The 18384-nt window shown below is 32.3% G+C and overlaps 2 protein-coding genes across 5 annotated transcripts; both read left to right on the forward strand.

Moving 5' to 3' along the window:
* The first annotated feature begins 964 nt into the window (after window positions 1–964).
* LOC130825791 (protein NUCLEAR FUSION DEFECTIVE 6, mitochondrial-like) lies at window positions 965–5294 on the forward strand. Of its 4 annotated transcripts, XM_057691228.1 has the most exons (4): window positions 1010–1242; window positions 1314–1435; window positions 3571–3627; window positions 3980–4309. In XM_057691228.1, exons 1-3 carry the CDS (start codon window positions 1097–1099, stop codon window positions 3576–3578), a joined length of 276 nt encoding a protein of 91 aa, XP_057547211.1. In that variant the 5' UTR covers window positions 1010–1096; the 3' UTR covers window positions 3579–3627; window positions 3980–4309. The 4 variants fall into 4 exon arrangements, with proteins under 4 accessions (XP_057547194.1, XP_057547204.1, XP_057547185.1 ...); XM_057691211.1 differs by lacking the exons at window positions 3571–3627; window positions 3980–4309 and adding an exon at window positions 5025–5294 and having other exon boundaries at window positions 965–1242; XM_057691221.1 differs by lacking the exons at window positions 3571–3627; window positions 3980–4309 and adding an exon at window positions 4396–4945 and having other exon boundaries at window positions 965–1242.
* A 3678-nt stretch (window positions 5295–8972) lies between these two features.
* On the forward strand, window positions 8973–15101 carry LOC130823770 (uncharacterized protein At4g28440-like). Its single transcript, XM_057688530.1, has 2 exons — window positions 8973–9483; window positions 14732–15101. Exons 1-2 carry the CDS (start codon window positions 9225–9227, stop codon window positions 14920–14922), a joined length of 450 nt encoding a protein of 149 aa, XP_057544513.1. The 5' UTR covers window positions 8973–9224; the 3' UTR covers window positions 14923–15101.
* The last annotated feature ends 3283 nt before the right edge of the window (window positions 15102–18384 follow it).

Consider the following 18384-nt stretch of genomic DNA (forward strand, 5'->3'; position numbering starts at 1 on the left):
ATATTTTAAAAAATAAATTAATATAATAATTAAAACAAAAATGAAAATTTAATAATAATAATAATAACAATCACAATAATAATAATAATAATAATAATAATAATAATAATAATAATAATAATAACAATAATAATAATAAAATAATAATAATAATAATAATAATAATAACAATAATTATATAAATAAAATTAATAATAATTTTTAAAAAACAAAAAAAAATACCCACTCGCACAAAAAAGCGCGAGCCAGTCATGGTTCAGTCGCAGAAAAAACCGCGGCTGGACCATGGCTGGCTCGCGGTTTTTTCAGCGACTGAACCATGGTTGGCTCGCGGTTTTTCCTGCGACTGGGTTCTTTTTTTAAATTATTATTATTATTATTATTATTATTATTATTATTATTATTATTATTATTATTATTGTGATTGTTATTATTATTATTAAATTTTTATTTTTGATTTAATTATTATATTTAATTTATTTTTTTAAATTTATTATTATTATTATTATTATTATTATTATTATTAGTATAATAAGAATTAGTACAAATAAGAAATTTTAAGGGTGGCAAATTCATAATTTTTTAAACTCTAAGGGCAAATTCGTAATTTTATTGGGAGGGGATGGCGATAAAATGAAAAGGGATGACGAAGTTTAACAACACTCTAATTTAATTTAGGGTCTACTGCTAACTCAATGGGCTTTTTTAGCAGGTTAAACTAAACAATCTTTTTATACTTCATTTTATTATATAATTCGGTGCTAATTCGATTTTTTTGATTTTTCCTTAGTAAAACCAAATCTAAATTGAAATATTTCAGTTTTTAAAATTTCAATCCAAATCTAAATCATAATTGGAAAAAAGCAAACCAAATTTCTTATTTGATTTGATTTTCGATTTTTATCCAAATAACTTTTATACCTATCCCATAGGTATAAGGGTAAAACGTAGAAAGTGAAGAGCAAAAAAGGTGAAAAAACGAAAAATTGTGATTTGCAATTGGCAACCGGATATTCGATTTAGGGTTTAAGCAGAGAAATCAAAAATCTCGTTTGTCTGTTAAGAAAAACCTAAGAAAGGAAGCAGAGAAGGAAAAATGGCCACATATGGCGCCGCAAGATCCATATTCCGATCAACCACTGTCCGTAGCGCCGCCTCTAAGTTTACCTCCGCTACTAAACCTGCTGCTCGTTCTCCTTTTCGCGCACCTGTTAATAACGTCCTCTCTCAACGTATCTTCAGGTAATTCCATTTTTTAAGTTAAATTTGAAAATCAATATATATTATATATCCAAATGGATGGTTTTGTGTAGGTGCCCAGCTGAATTGAGCGCTTGTTTGGAGACAATGCAGCCTTTTCATACTGCAACTGCTTCGGCATTGATGACTTCCATGCTTTCTCTATCTCGCGGTAGCTATGGATGGGTTCCTGATGGTACGTTCTTCATAAATTCTTTGTTGTGTATCATGTATGTTGTAGCTCAGTAATGCGTTGCAAAATGAATGTTTGAATTTGTGATTGTGATAAGTTTTTTGGTATTATGAAATGAATACAAGGATGTAGGAATAAGCCAATAAGTAAACTTTTAGGCCCTATTTGGTTCATCTTAAAAAAAGTTATCATCCGTAAAAATCATTTTGAGTCAGCAAATACTAATCACAGTAAGTAAAAAATCAGTGTTTTGAGGAAAATTCAATCAAACTATAGTGTTTTTGATAAACTTGCTGCAAGAAGGTTCTGATCATTATATAGTATCCCTTCATCTCCAACTTCCACCTTGACAGCACTGTACTCACTATTAATTTTCCAAACAAAAATAGTTATAAAATATCAAAATGGGGGTACACTCTTATTCCTAAGACCCCAACTCTGTAAGGTCCGATCCTTATATATAGTACTCCCTTTTATTCACTATTATTGTCCCATTTGGTTTTGATATATTTCCCTGTGCACTATTTCAATCTTAAATATCTCTAATTATTCTTAAGTAAAAATTATCAAAAGTTGATATTAATAAAAGTTAAATTAAGACAAATCAAATAAAATCCCACTTGACAATGTTTTAGTTTATCTAATTTATCGACTAAGAACAGAACACATATTTAGAGTGATTGATGAATAGTGTTTAAAAACCAAATGGGAGAATAATAATGAATAAAAGGGAGTATTACTTCTTATATCTTCTTTCTTATAGATATCTTATTTTCTTTTCTAGTTTTTTTTTCTTTTCTTTTTTGGCTTCTTTTTTCTAGTTTTCTGTTTTGATTTTTCTTTACTTCGATTTCATTTCCCTCTTTATTTCTTCTTTTGATTTCCTCTTCGATGTTCTACTTTTTTTCTATTCTCTTCTTTATAACAGTGTGATAACAACTTGATAGGGAACAATTAGACATATTGTCTCAGAATTTAGTTTAGGGAAAATTGTTAATAATAAACCAACATTTGCTTGATCCGTTGAAAATAAATCCACCTATTACTTATTTTTAAATAAGCTCACCTATTAGTTATATTTGTTAAATATAAACCGACCTATTGTTTATAACAATGTTCAAAGCTTCTTGAAAGTCAAGAATTATGAATAAACAATAGTTGAGTATATTTTCAGCAATTATACCAAATATGTGGGTTTATTTAAAAATAAACAATAGTTGGGTGTATTTTCAGCAGATTGAGTAAAGGTTGGTTTAATTTTTACAATTTTTCCTTTAGTTTAAGGTGCCTAGTGTGCTATTTTGCACTATTTTAGGGGATGAGTGTAATATAAAGAATGTTTTAGATCTTTTATGCAACAGTATTTTGAATCTTATATTGTTATAAGCTTTTGAGCAAAAACATTCGTCTTACCTATGAAAAGACTTTGCTTAGGCTCCAACACCCTTTATGCTATTCGTTGTACCTAGTGCCTTTTAAAGTAAGGTTGCAGATGGAACTCGAATGGAACTGTTAAATGTAACGATTACTCGTATATAGAAGTGCTAAAGATCAAGATTGGAAATGTGCAATATCATATATTTATCTCTAAGATATAGTTTTTTGAATAAATTCTCTTGTAGTATTATGAAGAGTTGAAACAATTGATTTTTTGAAGCATTAACTTGGATCCTAGTTACTTGTGGTTAAACAAGCCCTCAAATGTCTATCTATGAGGTGAAGTTTTAAGCTTACTTCTCCCTTTGTGATGATTTTTATTAGTTGTACTCACTTGATGTTTTGACTAGATTTGGGTTATTGCAAATTATAGGATGTCACAGGCGTGAATGATTGCCATTGGTTCATTCTGATAACAATATATTGTATTTTTCTTGCAGCAACTTTTTTTTTCTTTTGAGTGACAAGTGCCTGGTAGTTTCAAATCCTTTTCAGATAGAAGCTCCACTATATTAAGTGATCACAGCCTCTCATATTAGCTTCATCTTTTCCTTTTGCAAAAATCATACTACTTCCATGTGTAAAATGGAGGGATAGGGGTTCTTTAACATGTTTTCTGTTATATATTCCTTGACTTAACAGTTATAATGCATCAATTAGTTATAAGCATCCTAATGTTTTTTTTCTCTCTCTTGAATTAGGTAGCTAGCCCACATTCTAGAGCCCTTTGATGCCCTTTCCTTCCTTTGGATCTTCTGGTAAGTCATTATTCACCAGAGGATGAGCTGAGTTTTTAGAATCAAATGAGAAATCATAAAAACTTTTATATCCTTTTCTAAGTTTTGAGATTTATTTATAATCTCTCAAAGATGACTCACATACATCCATTTTGTTTCTTGATTCACCCACATACATCATCTTCTATTTTTATTTAGTTCACATGCTTCCGATTCTATATTTCTGTTTCTTGACTCTACTCAGCTGTTGAAAGCCTTCTGTAAATTATCATTCTGGCTTTCTTCTCTACATCACTCAACTATTATTGCTCTCCTGCTTCTCAACTTAATCTGAATCTGAACCAGCAACTTCCTTTTTCCCTCTTTTTTGTAGGCTGTATCAAGACTAGATGAAGAGACAGAAGCAAGAGGGATTCCTGCAATATGTTCTGTTCTACACATAAAATAATTAGACTTTCTCGTCTTACAGTAGATTAGGCAGTGCTGTTTTGTAAAAGCAACAATATTGACACATAAGCTTTGTTAATGATCTATTTATTTTTCTTTTTGTTGGTTTTTTTCTTTTTTGAAGGTTTTCTGTTTGCGTGAATAACGCAAGAAGCATTTTACTTTGCAGTTTAGAAACACAACAGTGCTTTAGTGCCCTTTATGTTCATTTTGTTCACACTTGCTATCTCATATTTACATCGAGTTTTATCTTCAACCGTGTAGCAAAAAATGAGTGTCTTTTGTTTCCTTATTGACGTTACTTTTAGCTTCTTTAATTTGCTCTTACTATATCTCTTGTAGGATTGTAGCAGCTTAAGAATACGTTGCTTCTGAAGAATCTCCTATCTACCAAAGATTTTAAACTTCCTTTTTGTTTCGTGTTAAAAAATCTTTTTGCATAAATTGATGCTGTCTTGTAGCTTGATAAAATCTGAAGTGTAATTGTTTAGCTGTTCAATGTAGCATCTCACTATTGATTGGTTTGCAATTCAGACATGTTCATATGATGAGAAAGGCTAATTTGTAGGCGCTTTTGTCCGTGTTCCACTGTATGCTTTATATGTTTAACTTATCATCACACAACTTTTGTCCCGGAGTTTCCATGTAAATCTTGTTCTTTGATTTATCTGATGGAAAACACTCTATTCCTATGTTCTACTTCTCTGTCTAGATCATTTACAGCCCAGCTGTGTCAATTAAGTGATCATGTCTGTATGTTTATGTTGGGATACTTTTGTCTGTAAGAAATTTAAATGAGCGTTTGGGTTGCGTTTTTGTTCTCACGATTTAGAATTCAGATAGATAATCTTCATTCGTCTGACATTGTTTGCAAAACCTTTAAAGAATTTCTCGATACTTTTATATTGTGTTTGACATTGTAGTTTTAGCGATATCATAGATCGAGCTGACTGACTATCCTGTTCAATCAGCTTGCAATGATGATGTGTGAATGCTCAGAGGCGTTGGAAGTCTTGAACAAAATCGCCTTATTACCATCCAACTGCTGATATGCAAGACGTTCAAACGATGAATTGAGCTTTATAAATGGCTATTATGGATGCTGTATGGGCTTAGGGACTTGAATGTTTTTGGATGTAATTGCTCAATTTTTTATGAATCGTAGGTCTCCCATAGTGAAGCAAATTTATATGTCCTATCTGTATTTGACTGAAAAATTAATAATTATGCCTTACGTATAACTAATTTGATGTAATTGTCCTGATGGAACATGATCTTAGTTGAACAGCTAGTAGTGGTCATGGCTCATGGAATTGTTTGTAGATAACTTTTGTGATGGCTTTTTGGTTGGCCTTTTATTTTTGGCTTGTTTATAGTCAACAAGCTATAAAAGTATATGGTAAATGATTATTCGCTTCTAAATCAAAATGAAAAAAGTTGCTATGATTGGTTGTTTTATTTGACTTTTGACTTATTTATACGCTTTTTCTGTACTAAACAATCAACAACTAATGTCTAGTAATTTTACCAAATATGTCCTTATCAGTTTTTTTTTCAGCGAGCTTAAAAGCTTGCAAAAACAGTTAACACTTTTAGTTGGTCCAACAACCTAACTAAAAATATCAATAACCATTTGTCGAACACCCTTATGATTTTTATCATTTTTATCGTCTTCCATATACCTCGTAAAATGATTCGGCACTCATACTAATTACTTATTGTGACAATGACGAAATGAATTTCTAATTCTTGGAGTCGTAACACTTGAGATGGTTCAAGTTCATAGATCTTGTTGTTTGTTAAGTGAACATCAAAAGTCACCTTACTCTCGCTGGTTTTGATATTATGAATCTGTGGTATTCATAGGTGTCTGATCAAGTATATGCAATGATACATGAACTGCACACTTTTTTGTCTTGATACTCTTGACTGCTTTTCTCTGTCCATTGTGTTAAAGGTTAAATTGAAAGAAGAAAAAGATTAGGTAAAATTCGAATATTTGATCTTCGAATCTTATCTGAAAAATAATATTTGTTTTAATGAATGATATATTTAGCATTAAACTTTATTTCTATTCTAGTCTTTTAAACCAGTTAGTTTTGAAAATTTCTCTACTTCCTGAGCTTCTAAGAGTGAATTTCTTATCTTGAAAAATGATAACACTTTTGACATATTGACTAATGTTTTTCAACAAAAATTAATCAATAACTAATTTTATGAAACATATGTTACAGCAAATATAAAGCCTTATAGCGGCAAAGCATTTTTATCGATTATTTTGTCACAAATGGCATTTGGCGATAAAAACCTTTGTCGCTAAAAAAAATTGTTTGTTGCCATATTTGTCGCCAGCTTGGTGACAAAATAAAAAGTTGTAGCCATCTTTATCGCTAAATGAATTTCATATCATAAAAAAATTGAATATTTGTTATTATTATTTAATAATAATAACAAATATTCAATTTTTTCTATAAATATTATTCAAAACTCAAACATAAAATAATAAATAACTAAATTGAAATTTAAAAATAAAATTAATTATTAACTAAATTGCATATAGTACAAAAATTACATTACTATAATTAATTTATATACATAAATTACTCCTAACATATTTTTACTATTCAGTAAAAAATAAGTGTTTAATCAAAAACTAATCTATAAAGTTATCTTCAAAAAAAAAAAAAAAAAAAACTAATCTATAAAGTTTATGATAAAAAATACAATAAAAAATAACCTTGAATAGGATTAACCTTGACTAAAATTTGGTAGTTCAATAAAATCAATCGTTTTGGTTTGGTAGTTTAATAAAAATTGCCTTCCTAAAAAAAATAACCTTAAATAGGATTAACACCACTAAATTTTAAATGCTCTAATTGAATTCCTTTTTAAAGAACTTGAACTCTCCATCTCAAAATCTCAAGTTCGAGTATTATATCAACAAATTTTTCATCATTAAAAGAAGAAAGATACCCCTCAAATAGGTGGATTTTGGGTGAAATGAGATGAAGAAAGTTTAGATTTGGGTTCAGATAATTAGGAAGATTTTTTAAAAAGTTTTAGAGTGAAGAGAAGATAAATGTTTTTTACGAAGGAAGGAGAACGAAGGGTAATAGCATCCATTAATAAAGTGCTTAAGCTTCTTTTGGAGGGAAGTTTATGGGGTTTAGCAAAAGAGAAGAAATGTAGGAATATGAAGATTAAAGAAGGAAGATGGGAGATGAAAAGAGATATGACACAATATTTAGCTTATAAAGAAAATGACAAATAAGTCTTGGAGACAAAGAGTTTGTCACTAAAAAGGAGAGATTTTGGTGACAACATAATTTTGTTACCAAGTTTGTCACTAAAATTAAGAGAGATAAAATGGTGACAAAGAGTTTGTCACAAAAATGTTTTTACTGTTCAATCAAATTAATCCGCCTAATTACTAAAAAATAAACCATTTAAAAATTTTGAACAATAATATTGACGACAAAAAATGCCTTTTTGTTGCTAGTTTTGTCGCCAAACTTAGGGACAAAAGCTTTTTATTTGTCGCCAAACTTCATTTTTTTCGTAGTGTGCATATAGCTGGTTTAACAATCAGTAAATCAATTAAAAAAAATCAATTAAATCGATTAATTATCATTTGTCGAACACTCTTAAAAGAAACTCAACACTCTTGATAACCCTGAATCTTCGATATGTTTGGTTTAAATTTTGAATATACTATCACTGAGTGATGCTCATCAATAGAAGTAACAACATGAAGTATTAAAGATATGGTGGTTGCCTACTTGCTTAAAATATAGGGGGAAACTAATTTGCTTAAAGAATATGTTAAATTTATTATTTACTCTTCAATTTTCAACATTCTTTCAAAATTTTTTCTTCCCGGTCAAAAATTTTGTTCACTAATATTTTTTTGCATTTTGAAAATAGGGAGATATCAAGGAGATTATAATGAGAGATAGGATTCCTTCAGAGTAATTATTTATCGAAATAAACAATAATTATTTTTAAGTGAAACCATAGAAACTAGCATAATTGTTTATAAAAAAGAGGGAATTGTTATGATGAATGAAGCTAAGGTTACCATTAATAGAAAAAAACAATTACATTTAGGGATTAAACACCTAAAATACATAATATTTTTTTTTAATATGTATAGCAAATGAGATTAGTTTTGTCTCAAAAGATGTTTAAATAAAAAGAGTTAAATGGGAAGAATTTTATAAAATTTTTATTTCGTAAAAGTGAGAAGAACAAATAAGAACAAGTAACGTAATAATTATAATTATTATTTTTAGTATTATTAATCATAATGATCCCTATTTTATTTAATATATTTGTTTTCATCTACATTATACTACTATATTTAATGAACAAAGTAGTCAAGTATGTATAGTAGGATAGAGAAATAGAAGAAAGAATATTAAAGTTGAATGCACTAATCGACTTTTCATAGTGCGCTGATTCATCTTTAATATCTTTAATTATGTATAATAAAAAATTATAAAAATTTAATATTATTGATGTTTATGTTGAGACGAATTTAAAAAATTTCACATCATTGTGTTTTAACTTATTGATTAAAACATAATTAAAAAAAATTACAAATTAACAATCCGTTTGGTAGATGGTAATAAACGGTGGTATTGAAAATGAAAAACTAGTGTAATTTTAGTTGAAAAATCTCTTGGTTACCTTGATCGTCATGTTTGTCTAATTTAAGTGGTAATAGAAATTTATAACAAAAAAAACTTTTTTGTAATCAAAGTTTCATTACCATGAGAATAATATGAAAATTTTAATAAAATTTTACACTATAAATTATTCTCATTACCACCATTTAGTACCAATAATTAAACGCGCCTAAAGGTAATAAATAAATAGTAAATTATTTTCTAAGGTCTTACTTCATGGTAAAACTAACAGCAGCGCACGTCTGCCTCTGTCTCTATATAAACAAGTCACTACGACTTACACACCCTCGCCGAACGTGACGTGACTGCGGGCCCTTCTTCACCCTTTTCTCACAGGTCACAGCGTCCACCGTAACTATTAAAACTCTGTTTCTTATCTCTACTTAGGGTTTCTAATTTCTACTCAATTCCGTTTCCTTTCTTCTCCATTTCTAGGGTTTGGGTTAGGGTTTAAGCTTTCTTTTCTTCTCTTCAAATCCATTAATGGCGACAACTCCTACGACTGCAACTTCAGCTCCTGTGACGACAGTTAAGAGAAAGCCTGTGTTCATAAAGGTTAACCAGCTTAAACCTGGAACTTCCGGTCATACGTTGACGGTCAAAGTTGTCAGCGCTAAAACTGTTTTAAATAAAGGGAGATCGGCGCCTTATGCTTCTCTGAACCCTCGTCCTACTCGCATCGCTGAATGTGTCATTGGTGATGAGACTGGCACCATCATCTTCACTGCTCGTAATGAACAAAGTATTAATCTTTATCTTTATCTTTTTATGTTTTGTTGTTCTGAATTATATTTAATATACCTAATGAAATTTAGGGTTTGAAAATTGGTTATTGTTTGCGTGAATGGTTGTTACTCTAATTAATTTGGATTTTGCTCTTTTTGTGGACGTGATGGGACAGTTAGATTGTGTATGATTCTGGTTATTGATGTCTTGTTATTAAGCTACTTGGACCGCTAACCCAACATACAAATATGTTGTGCCGAACAAGTCTTACAAGTAATGTGTGGATAAGAATTAAAAAAAGCAGTGAGAATACTATTCAAATTAGAAATGTTGCAAAGTATAAATGAAGGATCACAATAAAAATGTTGGCAAAATCATGGGAACTAATGGAGTAGTAATGTAGTATGTTATTTTGTTTGTTGAGCTTTATCATTGTTGATAACTTGTGATTTCATAAGGGATGGAAAGGATTGGTCGTAATGGTTTTTGTTTTTGCAACACCCATTTCGATTTAAAATGAATTTGGGAAAAATAGAGTTACAAAATTTAGTTTTCTAGCTTTGTCGTTGTGTTTGTACTTTTCTCTCTTTTGCTTGAGTAAGGATGAGAGGCCATAACATGGAATAAAAATGCAGTGATGGGTCATAAACTCATAACATTTTGTTTGTGTGCGTGTTGCTAGCAACCATTTCAATTTAAACCGAGTAGGGAAATATATCTTGATGAAAATTAAGTAAGATATAGAATAAAATGTATTGTATTTCTTGCTCTTCTTGCTCCAACTTTTAATTTAATCTTTGCTTGTTATTAACTGATCTCCGCCAATATTAAATATTAACATTTCTGTTTAGGTTGCATCCCATTTTAATGATTTGGTGCTATCAAAAAGACATGGAAAATTTTTTATGTATCCAGTTTACAAACTAGAAAGCCAAACCTACATCAAACTTCATGCATAATTAAGTTATCAAATTTTTAGTGAAAGGTAACTAATTAATTAACTTCAAAATCATTGATTATTGTTTATTGATTTACTATATGATCATTCAGCCATATAGGCAATATGACTGTTTATCAATCTGACTCAACCTGAACCAACATAAAATTGCATTCTATTTCACCCAACTATCAAGGAAACCATGAAAACTCTTATCTTGTTACTGGCTTACAAAGTTCATCCACTAGATTTTGCTAATTCACATCTTATGTGTGGATATGATCTTTTGTCCCAACAAAATTATCTGAGCTGAACCCATTCCATCCCAACCGTTACCCACATGCTCAACACATGTATCTATTTGAAGACATGCCATTGTCGAATCGAGGCTAAAAGTAATCTGTTATACCCTAACTGCCTATTTGGTAGGTGGTAATGAAGTATAAAAAAATGAAATTTAGCAATAGTAATGGTAATGAAGGAATAAAAATGAGATTTGTTGATGCAAATTCGTTCATTTGAAGTGCATCACTAAGATGTGTTAATGCAAAGACACATTTCATTGGTGCGTTTGGTTGCTAGTAATGAGAAAAAGAATTAACTCCATTGGCTCTCGACTTACTAAAATTATAAAGTAGCAATCTATGAATATATTTCTTGTACTTTATAAAAGAAAAAATGAATAACTGCAAAACAAAACCTCAAAGAATAATTGCAAAAGATCTTAAATTAGACAATTCAAAAAATTACTTTGAAATGAATTCGTTTTTCATTTCATTTACTATCTAAACCAAAGTACAAATAGAGAAGTATGATCAAGATGGCAACCATCGCAAGTAGCTTTGAGCATTATATCTATATTTTTTACTCAATGGAATTTAGCAAAACATCTATATACAACAACAATGGCAAAACATTAATTCCAAAAGATTAATATTTAATATTACTTGTCGTTCACATGGATTCTTTTTCTAATCTTTCTGATTTTCTACCATCTCAATTTGTAAGTCTAGATATTTCATATCATTTTTCGCTCATGTCCCTCATCTCAATTTTTATCACCCTTTTTCTAAGTCTCCTAAGCTTCAAATTTTTATCTTCCTTTCCGGTTTGCTAGTACCCTATCCTAAACCATGTCAAATTATTCTTTCATCTTTTCCTCGACATTTGCAACTCCAAGATCCTTATACATTCGTTTTAAATTTTGTCCGTCAAGGTATACACACTCATCCATAAAAGTATTCACATGTTTGCTACCCCCATCTTTCTACTATGATCCTTCCTAAAGGTCCAACATTCTAACATCGGGTTAATAGTCATTCGATAAAACTTGTCTTTTAGCTATCCTAGCACACCCGAATCACATAATATTCCAGTAGCCGCTCCCTATTTTTTCCATCCACACTTAATTCTATGGGTTACATCGTGTTGGATGTCACCCACAACTCTGAACTGCGGACCCGAGGTATTTAAAGCATCTATTTGGAGCGATTTCTTTCTTTTAAAGCTTTATAGTGCCTCTTGTTATCTCGTTCGTACTAAAGTTACACTCTGTATACTATGTATAGCTCCAACTTAATTTAAAACCTCGTGACTTCAATTCTTGTCTCAATCGGTTTAACTTTGTATTTACTTCCTCCGTGATCTCATCTACCAAAACTATGTCATCAACTCACAACATGCACCAAGACACGTCTCCTTGTATCGATTGGGTTATCTAATCTAGGACTGCTACAAAAAGAACTGGGCTTAGAATTGAGCCTTTGTGGAGGCCGATTGTAATTGAAAAATCTTTTGTTGCCTCTCCACATTTACATAAATGAGTATATATTTATTACATAGAGAATTCTACGGTTGTTACCAATCATTTTAGTAAGGTTTTAACGAACATAACATTGGACTCATCTGGTACACTGTAAAAGGTCTCCACCTATTTGCTATCGAATTCAATAACAGTTGTAGCTTCAACGATCAACATGAGTGTTGATCCTTGCAAATTACTCAAAACTTTGGAAAGATTGGTTCTCTTTTTCACATATCTCAACATCTCGCATAAATGATTTTTTTCATATCATTCATGATTGAAGTTGACTATTTTTCAACATCGATCAATGAACTCTGTCATGAATGAGGTGAATGAGGAGAATGAGGAGCTTGATGGATTATCAACAACAATGACATCATGGATCAATGTTGAAAAGGCGTCAACTTTGATTATGAATGCATGCAAAATTCATATATGTGAGATGTTGAAATTGGTGAATAGAAAACTATTTTTTCGGAATTTTAAGTAACTTTCAAGGATTCACACCCATGGGAATCAGTGGAGCTACAACGGATATTGGAATGAATGACAAAGTGAAATTTATTTTCAGCGTACCAGCCAAGGTTATGTTTGTTAAAGTCTGATTGAAATAATTGGCAACAACACTACTTCCTCTATGTCATAAGTAATATGCACTAGTTTATAATTTCTGTATAAATGTCTTTTCCTAGTTTCATTGACTAAACAAAATATGCATGATGCTCAAAGCTATTTGCATAATTTTCATAATGGTCGCAATCTTGAATTCTTGATCATTCTTCATTTGTACCTTGGTTTAGCTATGATGAGTGACTAGAATCTGTTCATGTTTTCAAGTAGAAGATGAAATGAACTGAAAAATAATTTCGTTTCAAAGGAACTATCTCAACATCAACAACATTTTATTGCCTTAATGGCCTTAAGTAGCTCGAAGTCTCGAACCTTGGGTAGGGTTTGGGATGTACGCTACCTTATTCTTGTTATTCACTTGTTAGTGATAATAAAGAGGTTGTTTCTGATTTACCCTTGCTAAATATCATTTACAACTTCACGTAAATAAGATGTGTCAAATTTGTCATTTACTTTATGTGACGATTATTTTGGTTCATTTTGCAATTATTCGATTTTTCTTATATTAGGTACAATAAATCTATCCATAAATTGTACTTCCTCGGTTTTTTAATGAATAAATTTGAAAAGTAAAGTTTTTTTTACAATTTTTTCCAAATGTTTAAGGAAAAACACCGTCAAGGTTTGAATCGTCTTGATGGATATTTTTATTATATCAGATTTTAATAATTTTTTATTTTGCATATTTGAAGATATTTAACGTTAAAAATAATGCATTAGATAGCGTGAAAACTTAATGTGTAGTGATTAAAAAAACTGAGAAAGTACTTCATGAAGTAATTCATTTTCTCATTACCAACAACCAAATGCAACAATGATATTTGTCTTTTCATTTTCACATCTAAGTGATGCACTCCAAACAAATGATTTTGTATTTTCAAATTGCTTTTCCATTCTCTTATTTCTTTCCCCTACCAAATGGGCGTTTAGAGTAAAAAGCTTGGACTAACTATTTGCTTTTGCACTACTCGCGTGACTATTTTTTTTTTATCTATGGGTCTGTCTAATCATGGAATTTGGTTATTTTTTTGTCTATAATAATATTCTATTACCTTGATACCATTAAATAGATCACACCTAGGCTCCCAAGGCGGGGTTTTGGTTTGGATGTTGCAACTATTTATCCTAATAATAACAAAACCCTTAGTGCCTTAAGGTTCCTCATGCTTTTAAAACTATGGCGCAATTAACAAAATTATTATCCCAATAATACTAAATATCTTTGGCTCCCACCCAGGCAAGGTTTTGGATGGTTAATAACACCTTTGTAAATAATAAAGGTGTGTTTTTGATTGACCCTTGATATGAAACAAATAAAATTATTTACAAATTCACGGGAACAAGAAATGTGCGTGATCTGATAAGCCATTTTACAATACTCCATTATAAACCAACGAAATGATTTTTGGTCTCGTCGAAAATGAACATCGACTTGTTGTGCCAAGTTTTACAGAACTTGTGAGACTAATTTGATCCTCTCAGTTCCTCTCAGTCATGTAATTTGGTTACTTGTGTCTACTAGTATTCCACCACTCCAATACAATTAAATAGCTGGGCTCCGGCTCAGGCCGGTCTTTGGGTCTAATCTACAACTTTATTCTGTGAAAACAAAGTTTCTTAACCCTTGCTAGTAAACATCATTTGTGACTTCAAATCAAATAAATAAAAAATGTAAATGATTTAGTAAGCTATTTTAGAACACTATATAGTCAAAACGAAAGAACTAAAAATATTTGATCCTGTCAAGAATGAACGATTGCTTTTGCCAAGATAATACTAATTTCTAATTGTTTTTATTTTCATCTGAACCATGAAGATGTTTTGTTGCCGCATTCAAGTGTTCCTTTTTGTTCGGCAAACTAAGTTGTTCCAGTTGTATTTCTCTTATTGCAGTTGACCTCATGAAGCCTGAGACTACCGTGATCTTACGTAATGCCAAAATCGACATGTTCAAGGGTTCTATGAGGTTAGCAGTTGACAAATGGGGTCGTGTAGAGGTCACTGAGCCTGCTAGCTTTCAGGTTAAGGAAGATAACAATCTTTCCTTGGTGGAATACGAGTTGGTGAATGTTGCTGATGAATGAAAGGAATAAATTAGGTTGATAGCACGAAATGCGTTTATTTAAGAAGCATGCCTTTTGTGTATTCATCACTCTTTTGGAGATTCAACTGTGAATTAAAGTTACATTGTTTTGCAGCTTACTTGAGTTTAAACTGCAAATCATCATTAAGGAAGCATGCCTTTTGTGTATTCATCACTCTTCTTATAAAAGAACGTTGTTGTTCTTTGGTGGTAAGTTTGCCTCAACGATTTGTAAATCGTTTTCTAATAGTTTACCACAGAGAAGCGACTTCGTTGTGAGAGGAGGGAAGTTCCACGATTGGAACGTATGTATGCGTATCAAAGATGTGATTTGACACCTTGATTACTGGTACCGCTCGCATGATGCCATTACAGGTCAAAGCTTCCATCTTATTGTATAGATGGCCTGATGCAGGAAGCGGACGCACAGTTAGTAGTCATAATCTACGCTAGAAATATAAGCTAGCAATTTCTAATACTGTGATCAAATACGTAGAGCTGTCGAATAAGACGTGCACCGATGCACGTTGGAGAGACGTGGATGCAACTATGCAAGCAATACTTGAATACTATTAACTCAGTTTGATTACAAAAAAATTTAAATAAATAAATGGATTATGAAGGTTATTTAAAGAGGATAGAAGTCATAGGTCGAGTGGAACACAAAAATAGCAAAATAATTATTCCTTGCACTCCTAAATTACAAACCAAATAAAAGATGAATTGCCATCATGATATGGTTGTGTTGCTTGTTTTGATGGCGGCCATTACTGCTGCTGCTCAGGAGTGCGCAAATGTTAAAGAAGCTTGTGATGATTTTTTTCCTCCAATTAACAAAGATTGTTGTAAAGGCATGTCTTGCTCTATTTCATTCGAAAAATGGGTATAAAACACATCCATGAAAGGGGAATGCAAAATTAATACTGATGCCGATGAGGGCGAGCATATAAAAGATAACATTCCTGGATTATTATCTACCGAAAAGCGTAGAAAACATGATGAACTTCTCTGATCTTTTTGATGAGAATGGTAAGGAATGTTGCGAAGGAGAATGCATAACTGATGATGTTCCTCCGACGTGTCGAAAGGTTGGACAACGTTGTGGCAACCTTTTGGAGCTCCTGCCACTTCTGAGGATAACATGCCCGAGTTTTTGACTAATACGACATGCTGCGACAATCTGGAGTGCGATTTTTCCTCTCAGAAATGCAGACTTTTCGGTTTGGAATACAGAAAAGAGGGACAACCTTGTGGCAACCTTTTTGGAGCTCCTGCCACTTCTGAGGATAACATGCTTGAGTTTTCGACTAATATGACAGGCTGCGACAATCTGGAGTGCGATTTTTCCTCTCGGAAATGCAGACTTCCTGGTTTGGAATGCAGAGAGGGACAACCTTGTGGCAATGACGAATCCCACTTACACGATAACGAAAAGGCTTTGTAATCGTCTAAGTCTGATTGTTGCCCAGGCCTGGCGTGCGGTGCGCTTGGATCTTGCGTTAATGCTTCTAAAATAGAGTGCATAAAGGAGGGAAACCAATGTCAAGTTAATGAATGTTGCGGAGGACTCCATTGCATTTCAATCGGCAAAGACAACATTAGTGGAGAGGAGCATTACAGATGCCAAAAGAAAAAGAGCCAAACAACGGGCTCGTGTGATGTTTTTAACAATAATTGTTGCGATGGACATATCTGCAAATATCGTTTCTTATTTTGGGGTGGTTCATGCTTGATTGGAACCTAAATAAGTCAACTCACTTTGTGTACTCATTCATATCGTCCACCCACTAAAAAAATGGAAGACTAAACCATGGTCCGTATTTTTGTAGCGTTGCATGTTGATGCGTGTTAGAGGCTTACTGTTGTTCCTTCGCGTGCTGCTGCTCGCTTTTGGAGGCTCACTGTTTATGGATTGCATTGTGTGGTGGGCTGTTTTGTTTTGGTTGGGAGATGGGATGTCAGTGGCTTCTGGTTTGCTGTTTCCTTTGGTGTGGGCTGGAATTTGGTCCTTGTGTTGGCATGGGTTTTGATATGTTATGTCAGTAAGGAGAAGTTGCCTCTATATAATGCTTGTTGCTTTGTTCTTACGTTGGTGTTGGTGGTGGGCAACTTATTTGGTTGGCTTTGGTATCACAATCTCTAGCTTCCGAATACCATTTCTCAAACTTCAAATCATGTCTTTGATTTCTTTAGCAGCCAGGGGTGTTTATAGGCATATATAAGGTGTCCAATTATACTGGCCCCATAAATTAAGGGGTTAATCGACTTTAGTTTACACTGCCTTTGACTTAGTGTATACTTGTTTTAGGTTGCAAAATTATAAAAAAATATAAAATGTTTATGATTTTCTAGCTAGTTTATGTATGTTAATGTATACTGTTACTTCGGTTCGATGAATTTAATCCAATGAGAAATGGTATAATGATTAAGAAAGTTGTTGGGACATTATAAAAAATCGTACTGATATATAGAATTTCATCTGTTTAAATCAATAATTTAAAAAAATGGTAGGTTCAAAAAGAATGGCGTTCCTACCCTAATTGATTACTCCCACATGCAAACTTGACGGGGGTTCGCATGTGAGGGGGGTGTTGGGATGAGTTATTCTACATCGATAAATTGAAAATGGTGTGCACGCTTTATAAGCTATTAGAGACCTTCTTCCCATTGCCATATGGTTTTGGGATGGTATATATCTCCTTGGCTTATGAAGTGTGTGCACTTGTGTCCTCCCGTTAATATGCTGGCATTCACAATAAGTCCAGCCTAATTTAACATGGTATCCGAGCCGATGGTTCGATCAATAATTTAAAAAAATAGTAGGTTCGAAAAGAATAGCGTTCTTACGCTAATTGATTACTCCCACATGCAAACTTGACGGGGGTTCGCATGTGAGGGGGGTGTTGGGATGAGTTATCCTACATCGATAAATTGAAAATGGTGTGCACGCTTTATAAGCTATTAGAAACCTTCTTCCCATTGCCATATGGTTTTGGGATGGTATATATCTCGTTGGCTTATGAAGTGTGTACACTTGTGTCCTCCCATTAATATGCTGACATTCACAATAAAGTCTAGCCTAATTTAATATGGTATCGGAGCCGAAGGTGGTTCCTGGTATGATGTGGCTCACATGTGAGGGGGAGTGTTGGAAATACTTCACAAGTGAGACAAGATCCCACATCAATAAAATAGTGGGTTGTTGACTTGCATATATAGTGGGTGAGCTAATCTTCCTACTACCATATGATTTTGGGAAATAATGAACCTCACCAAGTGTATGTGCAAGTTAACGCTCTTGACTCGTGGATTTGTAGGCTCAAGCCTACGGAGGCCACGGTGAAAATTATGTGACGAATTGTCACGGCTTAATATTTAAATAGATTTATATTTTTCCTGCTTTAATTGTTTTGTTTTTCATGTTTGCTTTTTCTTTCAATAGTTCACAATCACAACCATTCTA

This window comes from Amaranthus tricolor, chromosome 1 (genome assembly GCF_026212465.1).
Source record: "Amaranthus tricolor cultivar Red isolate AtriRed21 chromosome 1, ASM2621246v1, whole genome shotgun sequence".
Lineage (NCBI taxonomy): Eukaryota > Viridiplantae > Streptophyta > Magnoliopsida > Caryophyllales > Amaranthaceae > Amaranthus > Amaranthus tricolor.